The sequence below is a fragment of the Ixodes scapularis genome, unplaced genomic scaffold, assembly GCF_016920785.2.
Source record: "Ixodes scapularis isolate PalLabHiFi unplaced genomic scaffold, ASM1692078v2 PGA_scaffold2__306_contigs__length_199485367, whole genome shotgun sequence".
Taxonomy (NCBI): Eukaryota; Metazoa; Arthropoda; class Arachnida; order Ixodida; family Ixodidae; genus Ixodes; species Ixodes scapularis.
In genome coordinates this window covers 148190752-148217075 of record NW_024609857.1, presented here as the reverse complement: position 1 = coordinate 148217075, position 26324 = coordinate 148190752, and the positions used below count along the sequence as shown (strand labels likewise).

Sequence of the window (26324 nt, the reverse complement as noted above, 5' to 3'; positions counted from 1 at the left end):
GGAACCGTTTTCACCGGGTGTCAGAAGGTTGCAAGATCAGCGGATATCGGCGTCTGGTTATTCGACTTTGTCGCCTTGGATAGCGCCAGGCCACTGTTCGTGTTTGAGCAGCACTTCGAAGGAAGTGCGCTCGGCAGATTAGATATAGCTAAGTCAGTGTAGAGAAAGCCGTTTAAGGTGCACGACTGTCGCTAAATGGCAGAGCGCCGTCGGGATTGTCAAGGTCGAGTTGCCAAACATCGAGAGCTGCTAATCTTGCAACCTAACGCCACCCAAAGCAAGTGAATCCTCTTGCTGCCAGCGTGACACATGCACAGAGTGCGAGGCAAGATGCTCCTGTGGCTTCACCGGCTTCGTCTGCTATCATGTATGCCGGAATCGGTCTTAGTCAGATGACTGGGGTGGGTGTGGGAGCGCAAGAGCCACTTCCACAGTAAAGAAAATAGGCGCCAGGAGAAATTCCCAGCAAAAAGAGGCAAACGTGACTGTGTGACAAACGGAATGAAATGGAATACTGAAGGATACATTTGGCTCTTCTTGGGATTGAGAGAGGGGAAGTTGGCTTGGCTCAGTCCCAAGCTCTCGAGCCACGTCAAGGGTTCATCTTCCACCTGGTCGTCCGCCTGCCTGCGATGAGATAACCAAACAAGGCATTTCAAGAAATGGCTTCGAGCGCTCCAAGAAAAAACCAGACACAAAAGCTGGCAAAACACTACCCTTTAAATCAGTCACTTCACGGATCTTTACAAAAAATCTAAGACTACAAGATAAAAGCATCCATGACATGGCATTTTGTGTTTACAAAAGTTAACAAAAGAGCAACAATGATCAACATCTTCACACAAAGAATGGAACAGAAAAAATCCAAACTTGCTGCATTATCAGCGAGACCAATTTATTTTAAAAACAATGTTGGCAGAACTTTGGCTATACACGACAAAATCATCATCACAAAATATGTTTCTGGGTCAGTAAATTCCAGTGCAATTGTTTGTGTACCAAGACTCGTACTGCAACTTCTAAAGAGAACGCCATTTGTTGTTAAAAAGGTACTGAGAAGTCAAAATAATTTTTTATTATTATTCAAAACGATTGAAAACAATGCTTGGACATTACCCTCAAAATTTGAAGCTTGGGAACTCAGTACATGTTAAGTAAAAAAAAAACAATATCCAAAAGCCGAATTTGAACTTCCCGCACGATCCGCGCCAGTGCAGTGATGTCAAAGATTGAGTCGTCCTGCAACTCAAGTTTCTCTCGCGCCACCAAACCATCCCGAAACGAAGCGTCGTGTTCGCCCACATCCTGCAAACAACCGCTCTCCTCCGTGTGTGCCGGCTATCGGTGCGAGCAGATGCGCTTCACTCTCGAGTTTGCAGTTCTTTTAGGGCCCTGTCGGCGTTCTCGAATTCTTCAAAACAGCGCGAGGTCAAAGAGAATGCACAGGGGACTTTTGTGAGCGACGTAAGGGGCCATGTCGCGCCAGTTCTGCGAAAGGCTGCCACGGCGGAGTCCCAACCGAAGCTACAATACACAGACACCACACCCAGTTGTTTTGACCGTCTGACAACTTCCTTTTCGATGTTCGAAAGGTCATTGGGCACCTAAAAAAGAGAACTTCATCCGATTCCCTGAGTCACCGATCATCCTCAGTGCTACATGTACCGAGCGTCGTGGCGCCGCCAAGTTTTCCAAGGGAGGATAAAAAGCCAGGAGGTGACATAACTCCGGACTCAGACTTTCGGTATTTAAAAAAAAAAGGGGTGTAGTGCGTTTGTAATTGCATTAAAAAACATGTTTGCGAATGCCGTAATTAAATATTATAGAAGCGTCACTTAGAGAGCTTCTAAATTTCATAATTGATTACGTCACAAACAAAAAGAAACGAGGAGGTGAGAAGGGAGAGAGAAGAGCGCCAAATATAAAAAGGCACGCATAGACATAGGGAAATTTTTTTTCGCATTGTGGTATTTTTTTTTGTGTCTATGACTACAACTTGCATCATTCCTAACAAAAAAATATGACCTTTGGGGTGTCAGTGCCCCTTTAACGTCACATGGTCACTTATGTCAACCAATGGGAGTAGGGCATCAGCTAAAAAAAAGACCCCCGTCAGTAAGACTATGCATTGATCACTCAAGTTTGAGATGTACCGAGTGAACAAAATCAGCCAAACTTGCCCAGCATCTTTAGTAAATGGAGGTCACGTGACCACATCACAGTGACGGGTTTATGTAACAACAATCCACTAAATTTGGTGGGCGAGAGCTCACTCGCTAACTTCAGCATTTGCGTAATGCACTTTCGTTACTAAAGTGTGGTAATGCATTTATGTAACACACTTCTGTAATGCATTTCCATAAAGTCGGAAAATGCCTAGTCATCCAAAAGACATATTCTATGTTACAAAGCTCTGAAGTACACAAACATTGTGACTGATCCGAATGAAAATGAGGCTTTTGGAACACATCTATTAGGGGCAAGAACTGCACCCTGGAACAGGACTGGGAAATTTTGTAGCGAGTGCTAAGATCACTTGCAGCGAGTGCCAAGAAACTGGTGCATCGAAATTGGCAACTCGGGAAAGGAAACCAATATGAATGCTTCATAAGCTATGAGCTAACTAGGACAGCTTGTGATCTCAATACAAGTAGCAGCTTCTTTAAAGCAAAAAAATACCGTAAACCAAATTAAATATAGCCTGGTCGTTAAACTAAAGAAACCAACATGAAGATACCCCGCACCTGTTAAAGAAACACCGACAGCTCAAAAAGGTCATTGATGTCTTTGCGTAAAACACAAAATTATGAGGTCGAAAAACCACCAAAAATTTTTCTCACCGTAGTCTCATTTTTGTTGTGAAAAACAACCAAACAGAAAGTCGAACGGAAACCAGAGATTCAGTGCGGTACACTGCAATGTTGCCATGTACGGCAGTCAAGGAGTAAACTGTAGTAGAGGAGACAGTTGGGCGAGTTGGTAGATATTGAACATAGTTACAGTTGCGCACACAAGGACAAGGACAGAGAAGAGGAACACGGAGACGACAGACAAGAGCGCTTGTCTGTCGTCTACGTGTTCCTCTTCTCCGTCCTTGTCCTTGTGTGCGCAACTGTAACTATGTTCAGTCGAGGAGCTCACTCCTCCCAGACTTGCAGGAGCGACCCCCTGCAACTATGTGCTAGAAGTTTCTTTAGTCGCCTAGTTTCGGACATTTTGGTGGAGATAAAAATTGCTTTGATTAGCGAGGATACGATATAGAAGGCCTAAACCTTCGAAAACATTTCTTGCACCACGCTGTAGCCGCACATGGGTATGGAAAGGAGTGAGAACAGAACTGAAGACCTAATCCTTAACCAGCAATTTTCATGCGCGCGTGCGCACACACACGCACACACACACACGCACACGCTCACGCTCACACACACACACACACAAAAAAGCTTTCGAGCTGCAAACATTTTTTGGGGGGTTTTGTTTAAAATTTTTATTACAGTCCATAGCTGGTGCACAGTATGCAGGGGCAAATAGTGACTGAAAAAATTTGCCCCGGATAGTCACAATCTCTAACATGCAGGGCATTCTGCTTTAAAATTGAAAACAAACCAATGCACCAACTCTTAATTCCAGCTTTGACGAGGTTGGTGCACTGTGTCTTCTAGGTTCATTTTGTGCCAGCATTTCTTTTGCAAGTTCTGCCCATGTCCACATTCTTGCACTCGTCGTATTCGATAAGAAACTTCTTCATAGTCAAGTGGCCTTGTGAGACACAATTGGATATCCCCACTCGCACCTGATCCGGCTCGTTCCGTTGGGCAGTCTTCGCACGTTTTTCAGCTTCAACTTTGCATGTATCCGTTCACTGCCGCGCCACACCATGCTACTACGCAATTACGCTGCATTCCAAATCTTACTAGAGTGAATCTGAGTTACTTGCTCTCACGAGTTTTATCACGTGAGAATACAGGTATAACGATGCTGGCTCAGTTGCGAGTGAGTGCTCGTTTCTCGTAAGTGTTCTCTTTTTCACAGCAAGAGCTGTTTAGGGGGACATTTCGCGGTTTCGCGCTGTTGACCGCATTCTATATCAACGCGGGCCATTTTCAGCACTCCGCCGAAACATTCCACGGGCCGCTCATATCAAGATAACAAGCAAGCTAGATAACATGCATGGTCAGTCCCCGCCGGGAAATCTGACAGTGCATTGGGACAGGTGCCCATGTGACCCAGAATTAGCACAAACAACAATTCTCGGAAGATACACAGATGAAACTGTCTTAGAATTTTACAATGCATCATGTATCAGAAAGCAAGGGGAAAGTGAATGCGTTAGTGCCACGTCAATGCACATGAGAGTTTTATTATATAAATGAATAGCCAGAGAAGTGTGTTTGTTTCGATAAACCTTCATTTGAGAGTGCACTAAATCTTGTCTACTTCCTTGTCCCCATTTATTCGGCGCTTTTCGTTTAACACGTGTGGCTATTTGTACCGAAGTGACGTACGAAAACGTGCTCCCCTCTTGCGCAGACAGCTGAAATGCTCTCTTCTTAATACACCGTCGTTGGTTCCAAAACTGTTGTGTTCTGCTTTTATGTTGGCAACACTGTACATACCATAACGTGATCTGGCAACCTATGACTCGCATTAAAAACGCTTTTTCGTTCAACGTTCGATTGGACTAGTCGACCCTTTCTTCGTGTCCTCAGGATACTACATAATGGCGACGAGGGAAGACCGTTGAAGAACCCTGCCGGGCCTGCTACTGCCTGCTGCCGGTGAGCGGACGCCATGCTCAGTTACAGTCCGTCACCACCCCCGTTCCTCGCTACGCCGGGACCAGCTTGCGTGCCATGGCGGCAGTGGAAGTTAGCTTTCCTGAACTACTTGGAAACCGTCGGCGGCGACGACTTCGCGCCAAAACGCAGGAAGGCTACTCTGCTCAATGCGCTGGGCCTGGAAGGACAACGGATCTACAATAGTGTAGCACCGGCTTCTCCGGCATCGGTCATCAAAGAAAAGGAAGGAGTCACCGAAGGGCATGATGAAAAGAATGTATTCGACGAAGCACTGGCCGTGTTGGACAACCACTTCTCGACTGCGACGAACGAACTGATGGAAAGACATCGTTTCCGTCAGCGCCGTCAACTGCCGGGAGAAGCCTTCGAAGCCTACGCCGCCGCACTTCGCGAGTTGTCGTCGGACTGCAATTTTGGAGAGGCAGCTGACAAGACTATATGCGATCAGCTCTTGGAGGGAACAGTGTCGCAGCAGATACGCGAGCGCCTGCTCTTCGAGGGAACAAGTCTGACACTAAATCGCGCGATCGACCTCGGCAGGCACATCGATCAGACTCAGCGAGAGCTGAAGGAGTTTGCTGGAGACCCCGTCGTCCAGCGAGTTGTTGACAAGCCGACGAGTGGGAGCACCGGAAAGGCGTTGACTGCGTCGTGCTACCGTTGCGGCTCGAGTGCGCACCGCGCGAATGCGAAGGAATGCCCGGCCAAAGACAAGACATGTCGCAACTGCAACAAGCGGGGGCACTTTGCTGCGGTGTGCAAGACGAAGCGGAGGCAAGAAGGTCGGCAGGAAAGTCACGCCGCGAAAGAATCGTCGGCGGCCACGAACTCTGTCACGATTTTGAACCTGGACCCTGACAACATGCGAGAGAAAGGGATCTACGTCGACATTGACGTTGACAGCGTGACATTACGGTTTCTGGTCGACACCGGCTCGTCTGTTTCACTTCTGAGTGAAGATATCTTCCACAAGCACTTCGCTGGCTGCTCGCTGACCGACGCGACGGTGACGCTGCTGGATTATTCCAAAAAGCGCATCCCAGTGAAAGGCTGTTTTTTAACAGACGTGGCCTACAAACACACACGCACGTGTGTTCTGTTTCATGTTGTACAGCGTGGCAAGTCACTTCTTGGACTGGATGCCATTCAGAACCTGCAACTGAACATCCACGGCGACACGCTCAGTTGTCTACAAACTGTCACGCACTCAGCGGAATTGCTGCCAGTGAATCTACGTGGTGAATTCTCACATCTTTTTTCGGGCGAGCTTGGCCTGGCCAAGGGCTTCGTTCATCAAGTCAAGGTGCGTGCGTCGGTGAAGCCAGTCGCTGCGAAGCTACGCAGATTGCCCATTATGTTGCGCAAACAGGTGTCTGAAGAGTTGCAACGGTTGGAACGTCTCGACATCATCGAGCGGGTGGATGCAGCGGAATGGACCTCGCCCATTGTCGTGGTTCGGAAGAAGGACGGCACGATCCGGTTGTGCGTCGACTAGAGGGAACCGAACAAAGCCATCATCGTGGATGGGTTCCCACTTCCCCATACTGAGGAGCTGCTGCACCAGATGGTGGGTGCTACCAGGTTTTCAAAGCTCGACTCGGCATCTGCGTACCACCAGGTTGAACTGACGCCCGACAGCCGCGAGTTAACAACTTTCGTCACCCACGACGGTCTATTTAGGTTCAAGCGCGTCTGTTTCGGACTTGCATCAGTGCCGGCTGCCTTCCAAAAGATGATGTCGCTCATCCTGAAGGGATACAGTGGAGTTCTCTGTTACATCGACGATGTCATCGTGTGGGGGAGGACGACCAGCGAGCACCAAGAAAACCTGAGATGTGTCCTGAGGCGCATTTCCGAGGCTGGTCTCCAACTGAATGACAAGGGCGTGTTCGACGTGGACCAGCTTTCTTTCCTCGGACACGTGGTGGGCAAGGAGGGCCTCGCTCCTCTGCATTCGAAGGTGGAGGCCATCGTTCAAGCACCAGTACCGAAGGACGTCTCGGCGTTGCGGTCATTTCTGGGACTCGCAGGCTACTACTCCCGTTTTGTCCCACACTATTCTGATGTGGTCGAGCCTCTCAGGAAACTTCTGCAACAGAGCCAGGCATTCACTTGGGATGACGCATCGCAGAGAAGCTTTGAGAAGATCAAAGAGGTTCTGTCGTCAGGTCCCATCATCAAGATGTTCGACCCTAACCTTCCAGTAGTTGTGACCGCCAATGCATCAGACACTGGCCTTGGAGCCGTCCTTCAGCAACAAGCTGGGCAAGAGCTACACACTGTGGCCTTTGCATCCAGGTCACTGACTTCTACCAAGCGGAGGTACTCTGCTGGGGAAAAGGAGGCGTCGGCATGTTTGTTTGCTTGTGAACATTGGCACATCTACCTCTGGGGCCGAAGGTTCCTACTTAGAACGGATCACCAGGCGCTGGTGACTCTGTTATCGTCCAGAGGTTCCAGCAGGAGGCCACTACGAATTGCAAGGTGGACAGCGAGACACGTTTACTACAATTTTGACATCGTCTATCAAAGAGGCAGCGACAATGCTGTCGCAGATGCGCTGTCCCGACTACCTTTGGTGGCAGCAGCAGAGCCAGAGATGGAGGAAGAAGTTGTGTCTTTGGTGTCATCTTGCATCACCAAAGATCAAGTGCAAGTCGTAACGGCCAAGGATCCTACCCTACAGCTAGTGACCAAGTACCTTGAGAAGGGATGGCCAGCAAAGAGGATGCTCACTCAGGAGCTGATGCCTTTCTTCCAGCTTAGGAAAGAATTGTCCATCGTGGATGGCATAGTCTTCAGGGAAGACAAAGTTGTTGTGCCGGATTCGCTGACCTAGGACTTGGTTTCTTTTGCACACGAGGCACACCCTGGCATCGTGAAAACCAAACAAAGACTTCGAGACAAGTTCTGGTGGCCCCGGATGGACAGGCAGGTGGAGTGTGCCGTGCGAAGTTGTCACGTGTGCCAATCAGCCGACATGTCAGCCAAACCGGTCGTGGCACCACTACGTCCAGTTACTCTCCCGGAAAAGCCCTGGCAGAAGCTGGCTATGGACATCGTGGGCCCGCTGAACCTGACCACCGCAGGTCCTAAGTTTGTCGTCACCCTTGTGGACTACCATTCCAAGTGGCCGGAAGTTTGTTTTGCAAATACAGTTACGTCACAAGCGGTGATAGATTTCTTGCGAGGCGTCGTCAGTCGGGAGGGCTATCCGGAAGAACTCGTAACAGACAACGGGCCACAGTTCAAGTCGAAGCTTTTTGAAGACTTCCTGAACCAAAGAGGAATCAAGCACTGTGTCTCGTCGGTATACTACCCACAGGCCAATGGGTTGGTCGAACGATTCAACAGGAGCCTGAAGGACTTTATTCAAGTTTCAGTTTTGGAAGGACGACCGCTTAAAGAAGCCGTCGTGGACTACTTGGGCGTATATCGGTCTACCCCACACTCAACCACAGGAGTGTCTCCTGCTCAGCTCCTCCACGGTCGCCAACCAAGGACCCGACTTGACATCATGGGCCTTTCGTCAAAGAACTTCTTCCAGGAGCCAGCCACGGCAATGGAACAGTTACGAGCTCGTGTCCAAAGCAAGCAGCGCTCGACGAAGGAGTATACAGATGCGAAAAGAAGTGCCAAAACTCCAAAATTCAAGGAGGGAGATTTCATACGGGTCCGTAAACCCACAAGTGGCGGTAAGGGTGATCTATCATATTCCCGACCACTGAAAATACAGAAACAGGTGGGTCCAAGCACTTTCCGCTTGGAAGACGGACGCAGCTGGAATGCCTCCAAGCTGGTGGCTGTGCCTGAGGAGTGCGTCACGGAAAGAGGTAGACGGTTGCTGCACTTGCTACCCGTTCCTGGAGATCAAGAACAGTCAGCCAGGAGAACCATCTCGGACAACCAAGGCGAACACTCCGTTGGGTAGAATCGCAAAGCTGTGACAACACCATGTCAAGTTTCTGGAGGCGCAGACTTGATTGAGGAACATCGCCTAGCAGCTTCGGAGACGCCAATACAAATTACGATTGGACCAGATTCCATTGAAGAACAACGTCGGGAAGTTTTGACATCGCCGGTACAAGTGTCACAAGATGAATGTCCTGTTGTTGGACTTCGACTGGAAGATTCTGCGGCGCCTACACAGGCTCAAGGAACGACGTGGTCGGACGGACCTTGCAGAGGACCGTCGACAAGAGAACGACGGCGTCCCTCCCGTCTGCAGGACTTTCATATAAATTAGCCATTTTTCATTTAGTTGTTTCGTTTTTCAGGGGGGGATGATGTTGTGTTCTGCTTTTATGTCGGCAACACTGTACATACCATAACGTGATCTGGCAACCTATGACCCGCATTAAAAACGCTTTTTCGTTCAACGTTCGATTGGACTAGTCGACCCTTTCTTCGTGTCCTCAGGATACTACAAAAACACTATGTGATTTTCATACGGTGTGTTACTCGGTTTAATATGAAGCGCCCATGCAGACTCTAGTGGTACACGCTTGCACCTTTACCGTCCATTCAGTCAGTCTGCTCCGAAACGACACCTTAGCAGCACCGACTTCCCACCTCAGCTGTCGCTGTGCTCCATCTATGGGTTGCATAAGTGTTTACAAATTTCTATCACCGTTTTTTGCGTACTGTTTCACTAATCAATCAATACCAACTGGTCTAGTTTTCAACACTTCTGATGCAGGTAGGCTTTTGCATTCTCAAATACAAAGGTACACCCTAGGGTGAGGAAAGAAGCTTAAAGCCACCCAAGCGATGGGGAGTGCCGCACTCGGGAGACCAGGTGGCGGTGCAACGTTGTTTACCACAACTTTTCTCGATATTTTAAAAATCGAAAAATTCTAGGCTCTTCATGTTGGAACTTTTTTTTTTGTGTTGCCCACCACGGCGAGAGAGCATTCACACTATATACCCCAAAATGTAGCACATGCTGATAAAACGTTTTGGCTGAGATTTCTAAATAATGTTCAATCGATCCAAAATTTGCATCAACGATAACTGCATCATTGAGAGTGCACTGTTTTTGTGAGAGAATACGGTACAGAATAAATGAAAGGCTCACAAAGCACGAGTTATTAAACTTGGAAAATATCGGACTGACCGAGAAGTAGGTATTTTTTCTGACTATACTTCCGATGAAAGGGCCAGGCAGACTGCTACCTTGTTGTGGGTGCCAAAAGTGAGCATATTCACAGATAAGAAAAACTGTCGACGAATACAAAACAAAAAACTGGGCCAAAATCGCCGCTGCCGTTATGCTGACTCCCGAAGAAATGCGTTAGCACTTCGGGCAGCGTTTATACATAACAAAGCATGGTGAATGCAGCCTCTCGGCAATTTACCGCAGGGTGAATATTCCTGAAACCCCAATTCTCTCCAGTGCAAGCAGATCAAGCAGATGAAGGACGTGAGAGCAATGCTTGTAAAACGACAGAGTCATTTCGTTCTTCTGCATACATGTCGTGAATACATAGGGTTCTTCGTTTTCGGATTTAATTTTCGTTTTCATGTCAGTGACATCATTTCCTTAATAAGGGAACTTTTTTTAAGAATTTTACCGTCACTTTACTAACATTTTTTTTCAGTTGATTTAGCTTGACCCTAGACGGAAAAGCGCACAAAAGAAAATCAAAGTTAAGCCAGATGGCCCCAGTAGGAAAATGCGCCAAACTCACTTAAGACTTTGGGAGCTTTGAACCCTTAAACTAGCGGGTGCAAAACAAGAAGGGCAGCCCTAAATGAGGATGCAAGGAGGACAATGGGGGCACAACCACCAAAACAAGATAAAAATTGCCGGACGTTAAAATAGCCACTGACAAAAGTAAAACCTGAAAACAAAGAACCCTATGCATACAGGGGCGACGACACCGAGCGCTTCAAAAACGACTGCGCATCAAGAACGGCGTAGCAGGCCGAAGGGCGGAATCGCAGCCCGTGTGCATCCAAGGTGTCCAAAGCTGGTGGCAGGGGATTCCAAAGGTGTCCAAAGCCAGCATCCGTACACCGGCCGTGCGATGCAAGACCTGGCAGTTAGGGCGTACTTGAGCTGCCGGCGGGGCACATGTACCGAGGCATCGATGCTAAAGCATTAAAATAAATGCTTAATGAGGCAAAGTTATGCCTAGAAACTCAAAGAGAAAGGTACCCCTCACCTCGCGTCAATGACAGACAGGAAATGTGCCGACGCAGCGCGCTACCCTGCTTTTATGCACATTCGGGAATGTTCCGGATCGGAACATTCGACGACAGCCGAGAATGGCTACGAACGGGGTCAAGCGAGCACAGAGCACTGTTTTTGCACGTGGTAGCCGTACACATTGCCAACTGCATCACACATGTGGCAATATTTAAGGTAAGCTTCTGCGTGAATCCCTAATGCCGACAACACCGAAAGAATGACAATACTCGTGCAAATAGAAAAAATGGTTTGTACTTGGAATGGAGAGCGTACTGGTAAGGATAATGTAAAGGAACTGACTACAGTGACGGGGCCCCTCACTTTAGAAACTGCACTACGGTGACGGGGCAACAGCTTACCGATACGGATGTCCAATGGATACCCCATTCCGGAAGCGCTTCGTGGCGCTGAGGTACAGCGTCGGCTTCACGACCTGGGGGTCTACGGTTCGAATCGCGTTCGGAACAATACTTTTTTTTCTCACTTTTAATTTTTTTTTTATTTAGGTTACAGATGCTATATTTATGTGCACGGACAGAGACAGGACCACGAAGCATGGGTTAATGTGCTTGTAAATTACAAGTTATTATTTCTCACTGTTCCCACCACATACAACAGAGGACGGGCCCCCTAACTCTTGCCGGCCGCGCAACAGTGACGGACCCTCCTAACTTTCAATAATGCCGCATGATTGAATTGTTGGCCGTGTGTGTTAATGCAGGAGGAAAGGGAAGAAGGGGGGGCCTTAGGTTAAAGCGCGTATAAATTATAAGCCCTCTCACCGTCTCGTTAGACATAGATTGAACCACGGGACGGGGCCCCTCACTTTTGCCTATCGAACTAACTACAGTGACGGGGCCCCTTCACTTTTGCCGGCTGCACTGCAGTGACGGGCTCCCTCACCATAGTGAGCACCTAATGTAAATAATGGGAAGAACACCGTCCTTGTGTTTTGTGTTCTTACCCATTATTTACATTATAATGGTTTATAGCCCTCTCAAAGAGGGCCAAGAAAACGGACATACACTTCAGCCTTGACCTCGACCGGAGACTGGGAAGCACCGTCCAATGTTTCATCCATTTGCTCTTGATTTGCGCAGAGGGGCATGCTGTACTGGATTCCTGAAACACAAAACAAAGTCACTTCTGAGCATCTCAATTGCTGCAGGCACCATCGACCGGAGGCTACCGTCGCAAAACAAACTGCAAGTTGAAAAAAAGAAAAAGAAAGGTTGCCATTGTTGTTTTAACGTTGCAAAGGCAGTGGTAACACAAAACGCTACGTGTTAGTGTGAAGAAACTCTGCACACATGTGGAAGCTTGATGACACGAAGCGGCCTTGTGTTGTGCGAAATAAGCAAGCAAGCGCTCCGCACTTCTTACTTGTGGTTGCCATCTTCTGTGGTTGCAGCGCAAAAGTGACTTTCTCGGAGTCTGTTGGAGCGCAAGATGCGGTAGATGGAGCGTGCGGAAAACAGAACAATCGGAACGCAGCAACGCCAAGCAGAGCCCCAGCGCCAGTTCGCGGCAAAGTGAGCGTCCACTTTCTTTTCTGCTGCCCTCTCTTGCACCCTTTCTCTAAGGAAACCCGGAGGGCGCTCGCAGTGCCGCTGTACGTCCGAACACGTGGTGTTTCAGTGCCACTGGGAGTGACACGGAGGCACTCAAAGAAGAGGTTTGGCCGAAACTGGTGTCCAACGGGTGAGGAGAAGAGCGCCGCGTCATCCTTGGGATGGCAGTCCACCCGTCGACTTCTGTCACTGGCGCCTAACCGGATACGGTTAGGCGCCGGCCATTATAACCCATTGTGCGTTAGAATAGAGACAGAACTGCATCCGAGCTTTCTTTGTGTGTCACTCGGACACAAAAAGTTCTGGCCAATGAAACTGCTCAGTGTAAAAGCATGCAATTGCAAGACCCCCTTCAATCGTAAAGTACTGACATCAAAGCTAAAGGACCGACTAAGCACAAAACATATGCTACAAGTTATTTGTCCTCATGCAATAGTGTGCAGGGAGAGAAACAGTCTCATAAAAGAGCAACATTGAAATCAACACCATTTGCTAAATTTAGTGGGTGATACTTCGGCTGCCAAATTTAGCGCAGAAACGATAGGGAGTGGTGGCAGTCTTTTTGTCGCCTTTATCGAATCATATGACCCGCTAATATAGATCGACGGTAAACCGCGAATGAACCGATTAATTTTATTTGTTTATTTATTGGAGATACTGTGGGCCTTTTTCTAGGCCTAGGCGAAGTACAAGCAATAAAAACAAATTAAAAAATGTCATTGCACACTCAGTATAAATTTGAAATACGTAACAATGTTTAATGTTTCGTGGCATAGTCTGTATGTGGCACGATTTTACGACAACCAAGGGTTCAGGTTGGTTCACACAGCCCCGTCTTATGTTAAAGGAGCTGTGCAACAATTTCAGTACTTTGCTTAAATAATTTGGGAGTTGGTGCCTTGACCTTTCTAAAGTAAAAAACACAAAACCACTTTTGCCTGCATGTCCTAGTTTTTATTTTAAAAATGGACAAAGGTTGAGGTTCTTGGCACCTCTCAACTCCTTCACCAGCTTCCGAGCCACGTGCGCTGGGACGTCAATGGGGGTCGCGCGGGGTTCCGGAGAAGCTCTTTCTCTAGTGCCATCAGTGAGCAGCAAGAACTCATCCGCTCGCGACCACGTGACTATGTGCTGGCGCAGCGCAAACAATATGGCGAAAAAAGGAAAGTCTTATCCGGGCCCGGCCATCCCCGTCCGGCTTTGCCCCCTTTCCCCTCCAGCTTTTGGCAGCTGTTTGTGGTTGCAGAGAGCCGACGGTTTTGTGGACCTATGATAGATGGCGCCACTAAAACTCCGTATAATAAAAGTTTTGTCGATGATACCAGGTTTTTGACGCATTTATATGTATGTTGGAACAACACAATTTATAGAAAAGTAACCTTTTATTGAGCAGGTATTCGCGCAACTTTCTATTTTTCTACAAGACGTCCAATGACGTTACGCCAATTGATTCTCATGGCCGCCGTTTGCGGCTGCAGGTCGGGGAATATTCTAATTTTTGGCCCACTATTACGTGGCGGAATTGCAACATTTCGAAGGAAGGAGGTGTGTTTTCTGTCCTTTGTGACAAGATAAACAATGTCAAAAGTAGAAAAGTAGAAAAGTCGGTTTGAGTCGAAACTCATTGGGACACCTACGCTTCACAATTAAGTGTGGCTATCAGTTCAAGAAGATAGCCTGGCACGTGACATTCGAGACACCAAAGTTTTGGCGACTTATACGTAACATAAGAAAATGGGGCTGCGTGAACAAGCCTTTAGTCTCATCTTCTCAAAATCTATTGAATGTTTACATTAAACACAGGAGGTGTCAACCACTATGGATGTAACAGCTACCCCTCCCTCATACAACCCACTGCAACATCATGCGCATATACTGAGTGCGTACAGAAAACAAGCGTGAACAACTCTGACGAGAGCCACAATGTAACCAAGGGCAGCCATGGTACTAAAGTAGGTTTAAAGGAACAATCAACACCACGGATTTCCCAACATTAAGTTTGAAAACTGAAAATGGCAAAGCCTTTGATATTCCCATATATCAATAGCACATTTCCTCGCACCAATACATGTCCTCCTACTCAATAGAGGAGCTAGAAAAACCAAAAAGCAGCAAGATAGTTTTCACAAACAAGTTTAAAGCAAATGCGAGTTCTACACAACTGCAGCTTTTAGACAAGCATGATATTTAGACAGGTGGCTCTTCTAGAAAGACATGTTTGCACAGACAAAAAGCCCACACAGCCATAAAGCCCGCACATGCATAAAGCTACACAGAGAGAAGTTCGAACAGGCTTGTCTGCACAAACAGAAGCCAGCAGAGACCTGCTCATACAAAGGGACGTTCACAAAGACGGTTCGCACACAAAGGAAGGACCCCCTCACCCTCTTCCCTCAGGGCCTGGCGCAGTCCCCGGGTGGTGGGCGTCACCAGGGCATGCAGGTCCGGGATGCCCGCCACGCCGGCCGCACGGAAGAGCACCGTGAACCCCGGGGCACAGGCGTAGAAAAAGGGGCACTGGCGAGCCCGCACCAGCTGGTATAGGGACCGGAAACTCTGGTTCCAGTCCGCCTGCAGGGAGGCACGTGCCGCGCCGCTCGGGTCTGCAAAGAAGGAGGGTGCCGTCCCCTGGTCCTTGCCCCCGGGGCCCCCCTGGCGTGGGAACAGGCGCAGCCAGGGCAGGTGGGGGTGCATCCACACCAGGCAGTGCTGGTGGAAGCGCGCTTGGGGGCTACTGTCCAGGCCGCAGCTCTGGAGATAGGCAAGAGACAGATACTCTCAACCCTAGGAAGGGCACCCCAGACAATGCACAACAGCTCCAAATGATCATCTGTTCCAATAGCATAAGTTGATGGCCTAGTTGGTAAGACATTACAAAAACAGTTAGCACAAAAGACAAGTAGAAGACTGGTGCTTGCTTCACCTAGTTTTCTATTTGCCCTTTGTTTTTCGCACCGACTGTCTTCATGAGGTCGTCTGTTCATTTTTGGCATTTCTGAATGGGGGACTAATAAGGTAATTTCTGACACGCCAGCTGAACACTTCCCGGGTGCGACGGCGAGGTTCCGGAGGGAGTTTATGGAGAACACGTTTGATGTCACGTGTGCCTTGTGCGACAGACTCTAGTTCGCCGGAGACTTATCCACAATCGGCGACGTGTCGGACAAAAAAAAATCGGGAAACGGGCGCGTGCGCGTTGCGGCAGCGTATCGAGTAGGCGGACGTTTAGAAAGAACTGGCGTGCAGAAGGTGTCGAGATTCCCTGCTCAAAGGCGCGGTGCCCTGGTTCGCGACCGTGAACGGCTATAAGTACCCACCCGTACCAGAGCACCTGCCGAGGTTGAACGTGGTGGAGGAACGACTAGTGGCGCCTCGACTCCCGCTCATGGGCCTTCGGCGGTTGACGTGGTATAACAAAGACAACTGGGGACAATACGGTTCTCACATAACCAATTACCCAATCACACCCTAATCCTTACATTTACAAGTACTTAATTTCCCCCATAGTACAGCTTCGCTGGTTTTCCTTCTTCATGAGAGTGGAGAGGCTGAAAGCTTTTACACTGCATGCCACCGGCGTTTTCTCCTGCAATAAAGCAAGAACAGATTACGCAACAATTGTGCAAGTGATGGCTTATTACCTGTGTGTTTATTAAGGTTGTACCAGCAATCTGAACTCCACTGATAGCAATCACTGTGTGTGTCCCGCCGCTTCGAGGTGTTCGAAAGGTATGTGACGGTGGCGAACGCGGACGTCTTCCTTGTTGTTTGTGACATGGGCTCCATGGTATGTATATTTTCGCCCGCTCTGTGTCGCGTGATATTTTCGCAGCTAAGCAGCGAGAGTTGTCGCTGGTCGTCAGGAAGGTCAGTCGGCTGAGGCGATGGTGGGCTTGTCAAGTTCGAGCAGCGGCCATTTTGAATGGCCGAGGGTGGAAGAGGGGGGCGGGGGTCGCTCCAAATATGCGAGTTTATTTTCTCCTCATCGATTCGGAGTGGGTCCCACGGAGCGGAAATTTGCCTCTCTCACGAATTTTGGAAAGTGCTCCGGATCTATGAGTGGAATTCACCAGTAGAGATCAGTGGATGGGACCATATTGCTGGCGATGCTTCGATATGCACGAAGAAGCAGGAAAATATTTTCTAGCTTCATTTTGCACAAAAACACCGGTGTCATGCATGGTACAGAAATAATTACAGTCTATGAGTACTCGAACCACCTCAACTCGTTGCGGCAAGACAAGCATGCCCAACCCATAGCCTGTTTTCTTTCTTCGCCGTATCTGTAATTCTCTTTCTTTTTTTTCCTCTCGGGGCCACCGATGTCAGAACTTACAATTTGCCGTGTTCTGCCTCAGACTATTCCCCCTTGAAGGAGAGGACAAGTAACCCGCCTGCTTCGACGTACGACTGTCATTCTTTGATAGTAAGGAAAGTGCAGAGACATCACCATTTTCACCACCGCCGCCACCGGGCAATCCTACACTCAGCGACAACTTTTCTTGGCAATGCAGTGGAAGATACAGGCAAGCATTCCCCCTTATTTTGAGCGCTGAATAAAGCTGTGCGGAAGCTCTCCTCCTCTCCCCAGAAATGCCAAGAAAAGTTGTCGCGGAGTATAGCAACTGTGGACACTGCTCACCTCACCTGCGTGCAGGTCCTTCTCACCAGAGTGCGTATGCGGGGTATAAACCGAGAGAGAAAAGGAGACGAAAGTGCGCGGGGATACCAAAGAGCAGAGCTCCGACTGAAATGAATCGTGGGTAGGTGCAAAACCCTTGTCTCTACAAGCTACTCTAAAGCGCAGCGTTCAAACGCCGAATGCTGATGTCCGGCTTTCCGCGTTCAAACAGTGAGTAGAGCTTTGTGTCCACCCACTAATCACTCCAGTCGGAGTTTGGCTTTCCGATGTCCCCGCATCCTCCGATCTTCCCCCTCTCTCTCGGTTTCTACTCCCAAAAACACGGCACGACTCGCACTTGTCAACATTAGGCTTGAATAAACCTACAAAAAATAACCCGGCCCCTATTTTTGGCATGATTTGCCGTTATTTCAGAAACATAGAAAAATAGCCCACTTCTAGTAACTGCAGGCCCTGGTCAATGGTGTCCTCGGCAGAAATGAAGTTACCTATGGTGAATTCCGCACGCAGGTCTCAGGCACTCCACAAGCGCTCCATCTGGAGTGCGCCTCCAACACCTCCAAACTTGATCCGTGGGATTTCAAGGTGCTTGGCGAAAGTTGACAAAAGCACGCTACGAGGGACAGTGGCACCCCCCAAATTTGTTTTTCCATTTTTTGCCAGGCGGTTTATTATGGTGTCAGAATAATGTAGGTCAACCCTTTTTTCAATTTTTGAAAATCTGAAGCGGGGGGGTCAATTTATAATCGAACCAAAGCATTCCACCTTCAGCAAAAACGAAACAATAGCGATATCATGAACACCTCGGCTTGTTACGAGTTCAGCCGGCTGTACCTCTAGCATTGCCCTATTCTTTGCGCTCATTTTACAAATTAATTATTTTTTTATTTGCACGAACGAGTATTATTGATAGCGATTCGCAAATTAACCCGAATGTACGGCGGTGAACAGCGCACGGCGCGCCCGACTCCCGGGGGGTGGCGGCACTTCTTGTAAGAGCCACTCCGGAGGCCGCTGGAACAGCCTCGCAGCTACCCGCAGCTTCTCTTCGCAGTTTTCTGCGCGATTTACGGTCGCATATCGTTTGATAGAATGTCGAGATCATGCTGGAGCGCTAACTATGTTTATTTTGCATTGACAGGCTTGATCCGGGCAGTTTAGGTTTTCGGTGCTCATTTATGGCCTTTCTTCACTCGGAAGCAACCAACAAGTGTGCTGGTGGATGCAAGTTCGACCCGTCGGAGCGGGTGATGCACCAGTGAAGTCTGCAATGGCGCGGGACCTTAAACTGTGCCGACAAACAGCTTTCAGGACTTCAAGATGAGTTGTTTTGTACATCTAAATGTTGGCAATTAGTAGTAAGTGCCCGTGGTGAATTCCCGTGATCGGCTCCGAAAAGAATACTCCCAAGATGTTGCATGAAAAGCTGTCTCACACGTCCTGCATCTGAAAGTGGCATTGTGCAGCAGAAGTGTCAAAAATAGAATCCCATACCAATTAGTTCAGTGACGAATCGTCCACAGCAATTGTTCTTTTCAGTGATAATTGTAAAAAAAGAAATGTAAACATAACAAAATGCTTGGAAAAAAAAAAAAAAATGGTACGCCCACACTAGGGATTGAACCCGTGCCCGTGGCGTGTGAAACGGACGTCTTTCCACTGAGCTACTGAAGGAACGCTTTCATTTGTAGTAATGCAGCCGGTCGACTGTATGTTGGAAAGTTTCCTGCCGAATTCCCTCCGGTACATGCACTCCCAGCTTTAAGTCGGGCAGCACCACGCACTGGCCACATTCGCACCTAGTAAAGAAACCGTACGAGCGCGTCTTCAACTCGAAGTACGCACTTCGCGCTTAACGTTTGAGCGAGCGATGTCTTCAGCCACGAGAAGGGACGACGGCTCGGCAACGTCATCGTGTAAATGGCTTGCTGGTCGGGCGTGTCGTACGGGATGAACATCAATTTTTGTGATCTGTGCAAAATTTCTCTTTCGAAGGAAGACAGAATTCGCCGGTACCGTGAACAACAGTTCTGAAGTAGAAGTCCCACGCCCGTCGTCCACTTCCACCCGCGAGTCCCATGAAACGCAAAACGACGCCATGTTGAGAATTATGCAGTGAACACACAGAATGCTTCCAGTTGTCTGGGCAACCTTTTTTTCAATCAACATGTTTACAGCCTTTTGAAAGCCACAAAATATGGGTTTCATATTTTTTTATATTTTTAGTATTGACTGTGTGCCTTCAATGACCCACGACTTTGATTGAATTTGGTGGCCAATTCTAAACCTTAGAAAACCACTCGTGACCACGGAAAAGAGAGTGAGCGCTACTTAAACCGGCCAGATAGGCGGTTTTCGGGCAAAAAGAAACCAAATTTCGAGCCGCAAATTCTGTTCTGGGTAGTTGGGCTTTCATATGTTACGTACAACTAAAAACCTCAGCGAGCATAAATACAACTGTGAATGGTCGTAGGAAAGCTCAGTTGGCCGAGGCGTTGATGGGCTTGTCAAGTTCGAGCAGCAACCATTTTGAACGGCCGACCATCTCGGGCAGGTCGCTTCAAAAATGTGAGTTCATCTTCCACTTGTCAAAATGGAGCAGGTCCCACAAAGTGGAATTTTGCCTCCCTCACGGATTTTCAAAAGCGCTCCAGATCTACCAGTGCAATTCACCATTAGCCACAGCGGGGGACAAGCGAACATTGCTGACTGGCAAGGACAATCGTCTCTGGTTCATCTCCCTTCCCTGCAATTGCAAGTTTCGGAGGTCACAAAATTTAAAACTATATTTTTTGCTTTCTTTTATCGCACACCGAAAGTTAGCTCACTCCATATTTTCACCCAATTTGCTTTCAATTTTAGGTGGGCTATGTGTCGGGATATTACGGCGGTACCCTGTTTAGTCTCGGCCATGACAGAAACAAATGTGTCACCCATAGCGAGACCAACCACATAATCCCAAGACCAACACTCACCGATAACGCAGGACATCGCACCATCCAGCGCAGCCATAAAAATTTAAACTTCTTTAGATATTTTGAGTAAAGCCCAACCCACCATTCCCTCAGCTCCAGAACAGACCTAAATGTACCTTAGGAGACATTCCAGAACACCGTATGCAGTGGTACCTTGTTAATATGTTACCAGCTTTTACGTTTGGAAGTGCCGGTCCCGCCGAGCTCCCATAGGAACACATGTACTAATTTCCTGCTTAGTGAGTTTGCTTTCCCAGTCTGTCCAAAAAGCCGCCGGCCCATTCGCGGATAGGTTGACTGTGTAGCGACACGTCCGCGGATCATCCACCTCCCAAGCACCTTCACACGGAGGGAGAGACAAGGGACAGTGAAAATCGACCAAACCACATGACGACTGCATAGTGGAACCATCGTCCAAGAGCTAATGCGACGTTTGTCGCTACGATCGCGGCGCTATCACACTATATCTATCACACCGTTACGTGCCACGAGAGACAGAACACCGTGAGAGGTGTAGCGCAAGGCCCCGCTACCTTTACTAACCTAAGAAATAACACAAGTGTGGTCCTGCTCAAGGAGGGTCAAAGTAGAAGCGACAGAGTCCTGGGTTTGCAAAGGGGCGTACGGGCGCAAAAAGGTCTTGCCCAACCTCGTTGGTTCTCAGTCTTGTCAAATGAGAGGCTGGATTGATGTGCAAGGCAGAGAGCAGTGTGCTAGACAAGTCCTGACAGAAGCTTCTTGACACGGACCTGGAGGAGTACTGAAACCCGAGGTGCATCAGCCGGGAATAGTTTTCTTCTCGTGTGGAACAAAGAATCAAAATGAACGAGCGAACAAACAAAAGTAAACAATGCGCCACCTTTGTTTCGCTTGTCAAAAGAAGGTGTGCCATTGCCACACAAAACGCTCTTCAAGTGAACACCCGCCAAAAATCTGTGAAAAGCACGGACTGAAAACGTGCGCATTTTTGGTCACGGATTGTTTACTTGAAACCACGCTTTAAACACATGTAATCTGGCAACGAAAAAAAAATCTCACTTTTTAAAGAGCAACACAAAGATGGATTATCATTGTGCTTTGTTTGGTGGTCCATGTTGCCACGCAGTTCCTAGTTCCACATGTGAGAGAAGCTCCAAGAACTTCGCCCGGCTGATGGTCTGCAGGTTCTGGCACTCCTCTTGGTCCATGTTAAGAAGCATCTATCAAAACCCCGGTCCCTTCTGCGCGTGCACTACAGCACCATCATCCAGCAAGACCTTTTTTGCGGCTTTGGTGTACCGAAGTGTTGAGCACGACTGCGCGGAGATGAATCGACGGGGACGTCGGCAAATGCCCCTCTGCAAGCCCGGGACTCTGTCACTCTCTTGCATTTCAGTCACCTCAAGTGCCACGTGTAAATTACGAGCTTTTTCTGAACGTACTGTATTCAAGTTCACGCCTACCAATGTTTTCAAATTTTTTCTGTGAGTATTCGAGATTCAGCCCATGAACTTACAGCAAGTTTATTTCAGTTAATACCTACGAATGTTTAGAAATTTTTCCGAGCCAATTTGAGTTTGCACCCATGAATGTCTGTGTAGAATGGTTCCGTGACAGTCACTACCTATCTTGTCTCCAGACCACCCCGAATAGTGTTCTTGTTCAGATCGTGTGTTTTATTTCTCCGGTCCCCCGGAAAACATATCGACGAAGTTCTACCGTAAATCAAACATCCAGCAGAGCTCAAAACATGCTGCACATTCTGTGAGATACAATTAAATAATCATAATAAAAAAAGTGTCCTCTGAAGCAGTGGTTCTCAACCATCAATGTTTTGCGGACTCCTTGTGGATCAGCAGAGATGATGGAGGACCCCTTTTTTGGTAAGGGGAAGAGAAATGCATAGGTTAAATATAATAATGACATAATAAATGGATTTAACTAAGAACTAGTGTGAAGTACACTTCTCTTGTTCCTTCTTGATCTGAAGGAAGACAACTTCTATTGCCCGGCTTGACTGATGAGGTAGGGCTTCAAGGACTCCTAGAATGCTTCTGCGGACCCCAAAGGGTTTGCGGACCCCCATTTGAGAACCACTGCTCTAAAGTGACACACACACTTATCAGAAAACAAAATGCCACACTATAAAGGGGTATTGCAGTACCTCCGACGCAGCCTGCGAAGCGTGGACACCCCGCACGAAGCCCGTGGTCCCGCTGGCCTCCTCGCACGTCTTGAGGCTGCCGTTCCAGGGGAAGTGGCTGGGGGAGCAGAACCTCACCCGAGTCTTGAGGCTCCAGTCCAGAGGCAGCTGGGCCTGCCAGGCACCCTGCGTGCAAAGGGGGGCTCAATGCTAGCCATCTACGGAGCAAATGACTCCGAGTAGAAGTGCGGCCTCCTGGAAAACGTACATCCACTATGGACGTTTACAAGTACAGCCTCTTGGCGCCGCAATCTTGCTGCTGGTGTGGGTAGGTCGTCCGATAATCAAGCATTGCCGAAACGTGGCAAGATGGCGGCGCCCAGATGCTGTACTTGCAAACGTCTAGAGTCCAAAAACAACGAACATCCGGTTAGAGACGTTTGCACACCCTATATCTGCCCCCTAGCATTTTCTCTTTCTAGCCTAATCACTCCCACTTCGCGTGCGAAATGACAGATCCGAATTGTGGCGATCTGCCAAACAAGATAAATGATCTCTTTTAGGAATGCAGGAACGGAGGTTACCTGTGCAGGTTTTCCAGCATTGCTGCCATGGGAAAGGGAGTGGCATGTCTCATCATCGTAAGAGTCAACAGGAAGCTTGGAAATGGTCAGCTTCTGCAATGGACACAAAGCGATTAAAAGAGGTGCAACCGACGCAACTATCGTAAAACACCAAACATGCCCACCGAGCTAACCGATATGCTTCTTTGCACCGGCTAAATCTTGGACTGGTCAGCGCAAGCGGTGAAGCTTTACGCACTTGTGCCGGTGCGAAACTTGACACAAAAGCGCGGGTGGGAAGGAGGCTCGATGAAAGAGGCATAGCCGTTCTAAAAGTTAGGGGCTGTGCCAGACCCGTATCCTGCTCGTACGCTGTTCCGTCGGATCAAACACCGGTCCACCCTAGCATGCGCCCCTTCCGTTTTACTGACCTCAAACATAACAAGCACCCGTCCTCATGTTTGCACGAATAGCTCCAATTTTTTTAATAGACGCTCGTTTTTTTACTTTATGCAAGTGAAGTAGAAATGCAGCAAGATAAAAAGGATTACCTGGACCTGGACGCTGCTGGGACTGTGTCCACTAGGAGTGGACATGCGTCCGAGGAACTGGCTTGAGCCATCTTCGGGACGTGGTCTCTTCTGCGACGCACACCTGGTCAAAGAGCATTCTGTTCAAAGGGCTTCGTACAGATCACTCTCGTACACTCATTAGAGCTCATGTAGTAGGCAAGAGCCTAAAACACCCTGTCTACTATGCATTTCAGACAAAGAAAAAAGTAGAAACAAGCTACGTATTACAGTTTTCATCCAAACTGTAGTCGAAATTCTGAACAGTCCTAATACCAACATGGTCATCATGCTACTACGAGAAGGAGGGAAGAGCAAAATGAAGATGTGAAAACTAGTTTTCTTACTGGTTCCAAGATTGTTTGGAGAAAACTTGGGTTATGATTCTCGACCCCTGCCATACCCAGCTGAGATAGATATTGGTTATGCCATTCATTATATAAGCTTTCTCTACACTGTCCATGAGACTACACTGCAGTTTCCTCTCACTAGGGCAACAGACATTTTCAGCAAACTGTAGAAGAGCTCAGGAAGCCTTGTAGGCCCTGCATATCCTAACCGTAAGTTGATCCATCCTCTTATATTGTTGAGAATCCAGAACGCAAAGAAGAAAGAAAAAATACAACCCCCTCCTACACTTCACACCTAGCACCGTGGCCTCCTGCCACTTCCACACATAAATGTACAATTCCAATCGCATCTAAACGAAGGGTGCAACTGCACATTTTTCTTTGTGGGGTGCTAGGAGGATCCCGTGAAGCTGACCTGTGATGTTGAATTGGGCACATCTATGGAAATTGGTTTCTGTGTGCACATGTTGGGGGAGGCAAGGGGGGGGGGGGGGGGGGGGGGAGGATGAATTGTAGTCTTGAGCTTGGGTATTGCACCAAGTAATAGGGAGTTTTAGAATAGCGCACGCTAAAGCTTTGCGTAAGCAAAGGATAGTGTCGTCGCCACTGTGCATGCTCCGAACGCAAACCAGGTTTTGCGCTTTGCGTGCGCAATTTTAGCGTGCGCTATTTCTCGGAAATAGCGTGCGTACGCAAAGAGTCTTTGCGCTTCTCCAAGGAGGATTCGTGATGAAAAGTTGGCTAAAGCCAAGATGAGTACAGTTAAACAAATGGCGGCTTCCAGGATTATGTCAGCGGCTGCTTTGGCGGCGTCGTGAGTGCGACGTCGGCGGCATCCACGAGACTGATTTTCAATGCGGGACGACATTGTACGTGGTTTGGCAACGACCCCCGGCAACTTGATGCTTGCAACGCGCAAACATTTCTTGGCGAAGGTCAGTCTGCGAGACCTCTCTAGCCGAGGCGACGCAAGCGGACACGACTTGTCAACCGCTCGCGTCGCATTATCATGTTTAAACAATTCTAAAATAGTACTCTGAACCAAAAAACTTGTTTGTTTTTGCTAAAGTTACAGCATTTCGTGTGTGAAATAAAAATTGTGACTGTATCTTGGTGGCGTTGCAAGCGCGAGCTGCTTGGGCTTTTGCGTCGCGGCGGAGAAACGCTATTCTAAAACTCGCTTGCGTCGCGTGCGCTAATACAAGCACTAAATTTAGCGCTAGCGTGCGCTAAAATTGCGTATGTTATTCTAAAACTCCCTAATTACAGCTCAGTCTTTTCTTGCAAAGCGGTTTGCTGTGCCTCGCTTTACGTGTCTTATGTTTAGTGAAGAATTAAAATAAATTAGAACTTTTTTCGATACTGTGGGCTTTTTATGTTAATAGAGCATGGTTGAAGGATCAAATAAACATGAGGCATTTTCGAACGATCATCTTGTCACCAGAGGAACAAATATGCAATCAGCACAACGTTTGTTTTTCTGTCAGTGCACCGAAAAGTATGCTACTGTATTCCTCCCAAACACAAAGATTCTTTCGGCACAGTGTCACCTATTAGTTTCATCAGCTGCCACCAAACTGGTGTCCCGCAACAGCCTGGTCAGTTTAGGTACAAGTTTAACTGCAGGTTATCAAACACGAAATTTAACAGTCGTGTCAAATTGCTGACTTACCTGAAGGGATTGATGACAAAGTCTCGCTTTCGCACATCGACTGAAGTGTTTTCGGCATTCAGGTTCACTGGCTGTAGGGCCCTGGGCTGCAGACGGCGCTTGCCCGCTCTTCTCAGCCGCAGCAAGTCGTTTGGCTTGAGCCAGTGTGGAGACCCAGGTCCCTTGTTCTCCGTGGTCTCGTTATTCACGTCCGTTTCTGCGTACATTTTTTCGTTTCACACACTTAATTTCTCTTTAGACAAGGCTGGAACCTTGTTAGACATAGGTTACACCTAGACCACCAAGTTTTTTTTCTTTTTTTTTGCTTCGGGTAGTATTGATGAAAGAAATTATAATTAACTGGTGGGCTAGTTGGTTAAACAGGATGTGAAAAAGCGCAAATGATTAGAAAGAAAAGAAGGGGACAGGACAGAAGAGGACAGGACATAGCCTGAAGAAGGGACTTCGCGTTATGCATCGTTGGGTCACAACATAGACTAAAGATTTGGTGCGATTTTGCTTGTGACTCTCAGTTGTAACGTCGTGCGGCAAAAAGAAAAAAAAAAAAGCATGGATGGAACCTGCGGTGTTCGATGTCGCATCCAAGCAGAATTGCACCAGCATATGAATCGGGCAACGAGTGGCTACCGGTTCACACAAAAAAGGCGGCGTCTGACAGCGAGCACTCACCGGACTCCATGGCAGTGAACACCACGTAATGCCGCGCCCACACAGCGTTCAAGACTCCATCGTCCAGGAAAACTATTTTCAAATAACAGGATTTATTTACAGGAGAAATCCCGAGTCAGGACTTCACTGGCAGTGTTCTTGCGGGCCTAAGGAGGAGGAAAAGTATGGGAGGTAGAGGTAACGAACCGCACCACTGAAA

The 26324-nt window shown here is 48.1% G+C and overlaps 1 protein-coding gene across 2 annotated transcripts in view; it reads right to left on the bottom strand.

Annotated features, from left to right (window-relative positions):
- Positions 1 to 26324, bottom strand: part of LOC8041494 (protein downstream neighbor of Son) — a 46327-nt gene that overhangs the window by 19619 nt on the left and 384 nt on the right. The window contains exons 2-9 of one of the 2 annotated variants that reach the window (XM_029977036.3): positions 26126 to 26271; positions 25457 to 25652; positions 23417 to 23519; positions 22887 to 22979; positions 22324 to 22488; positions 14948 to 15314; positions 12018 to 12114; positions 526 to 627 (exon numbers count right to left, since the gene is read on the bottom strand). In XM_029977036.3, the coding sequence (XP_029832896.3) occupies positions 526 to 627; positions 12018 to 12114; positions 14948 to 15314; positions 22324 to 22488; positions 22887 to 22979; positions 23417 to 23519; positions 25457 to 25652; positions 26126 to 26135 (1133 nt within the window). In that variant the 5' untranslated portion in view covers positions 26136 to 26271. The remainder of the gene's footprint in view (positions 1 to 525; positions 628 to 12017; positions 12115 to 14947; positions 15315 to 22323; positions 22489 to 22886; positions 22980 to 23416; positions 23520 to 25456; positions 25653 to 26125; positions 26272 to 26324) is intronic. The other variant, XM_042292062.1, reaches the window with a different exon arrangement.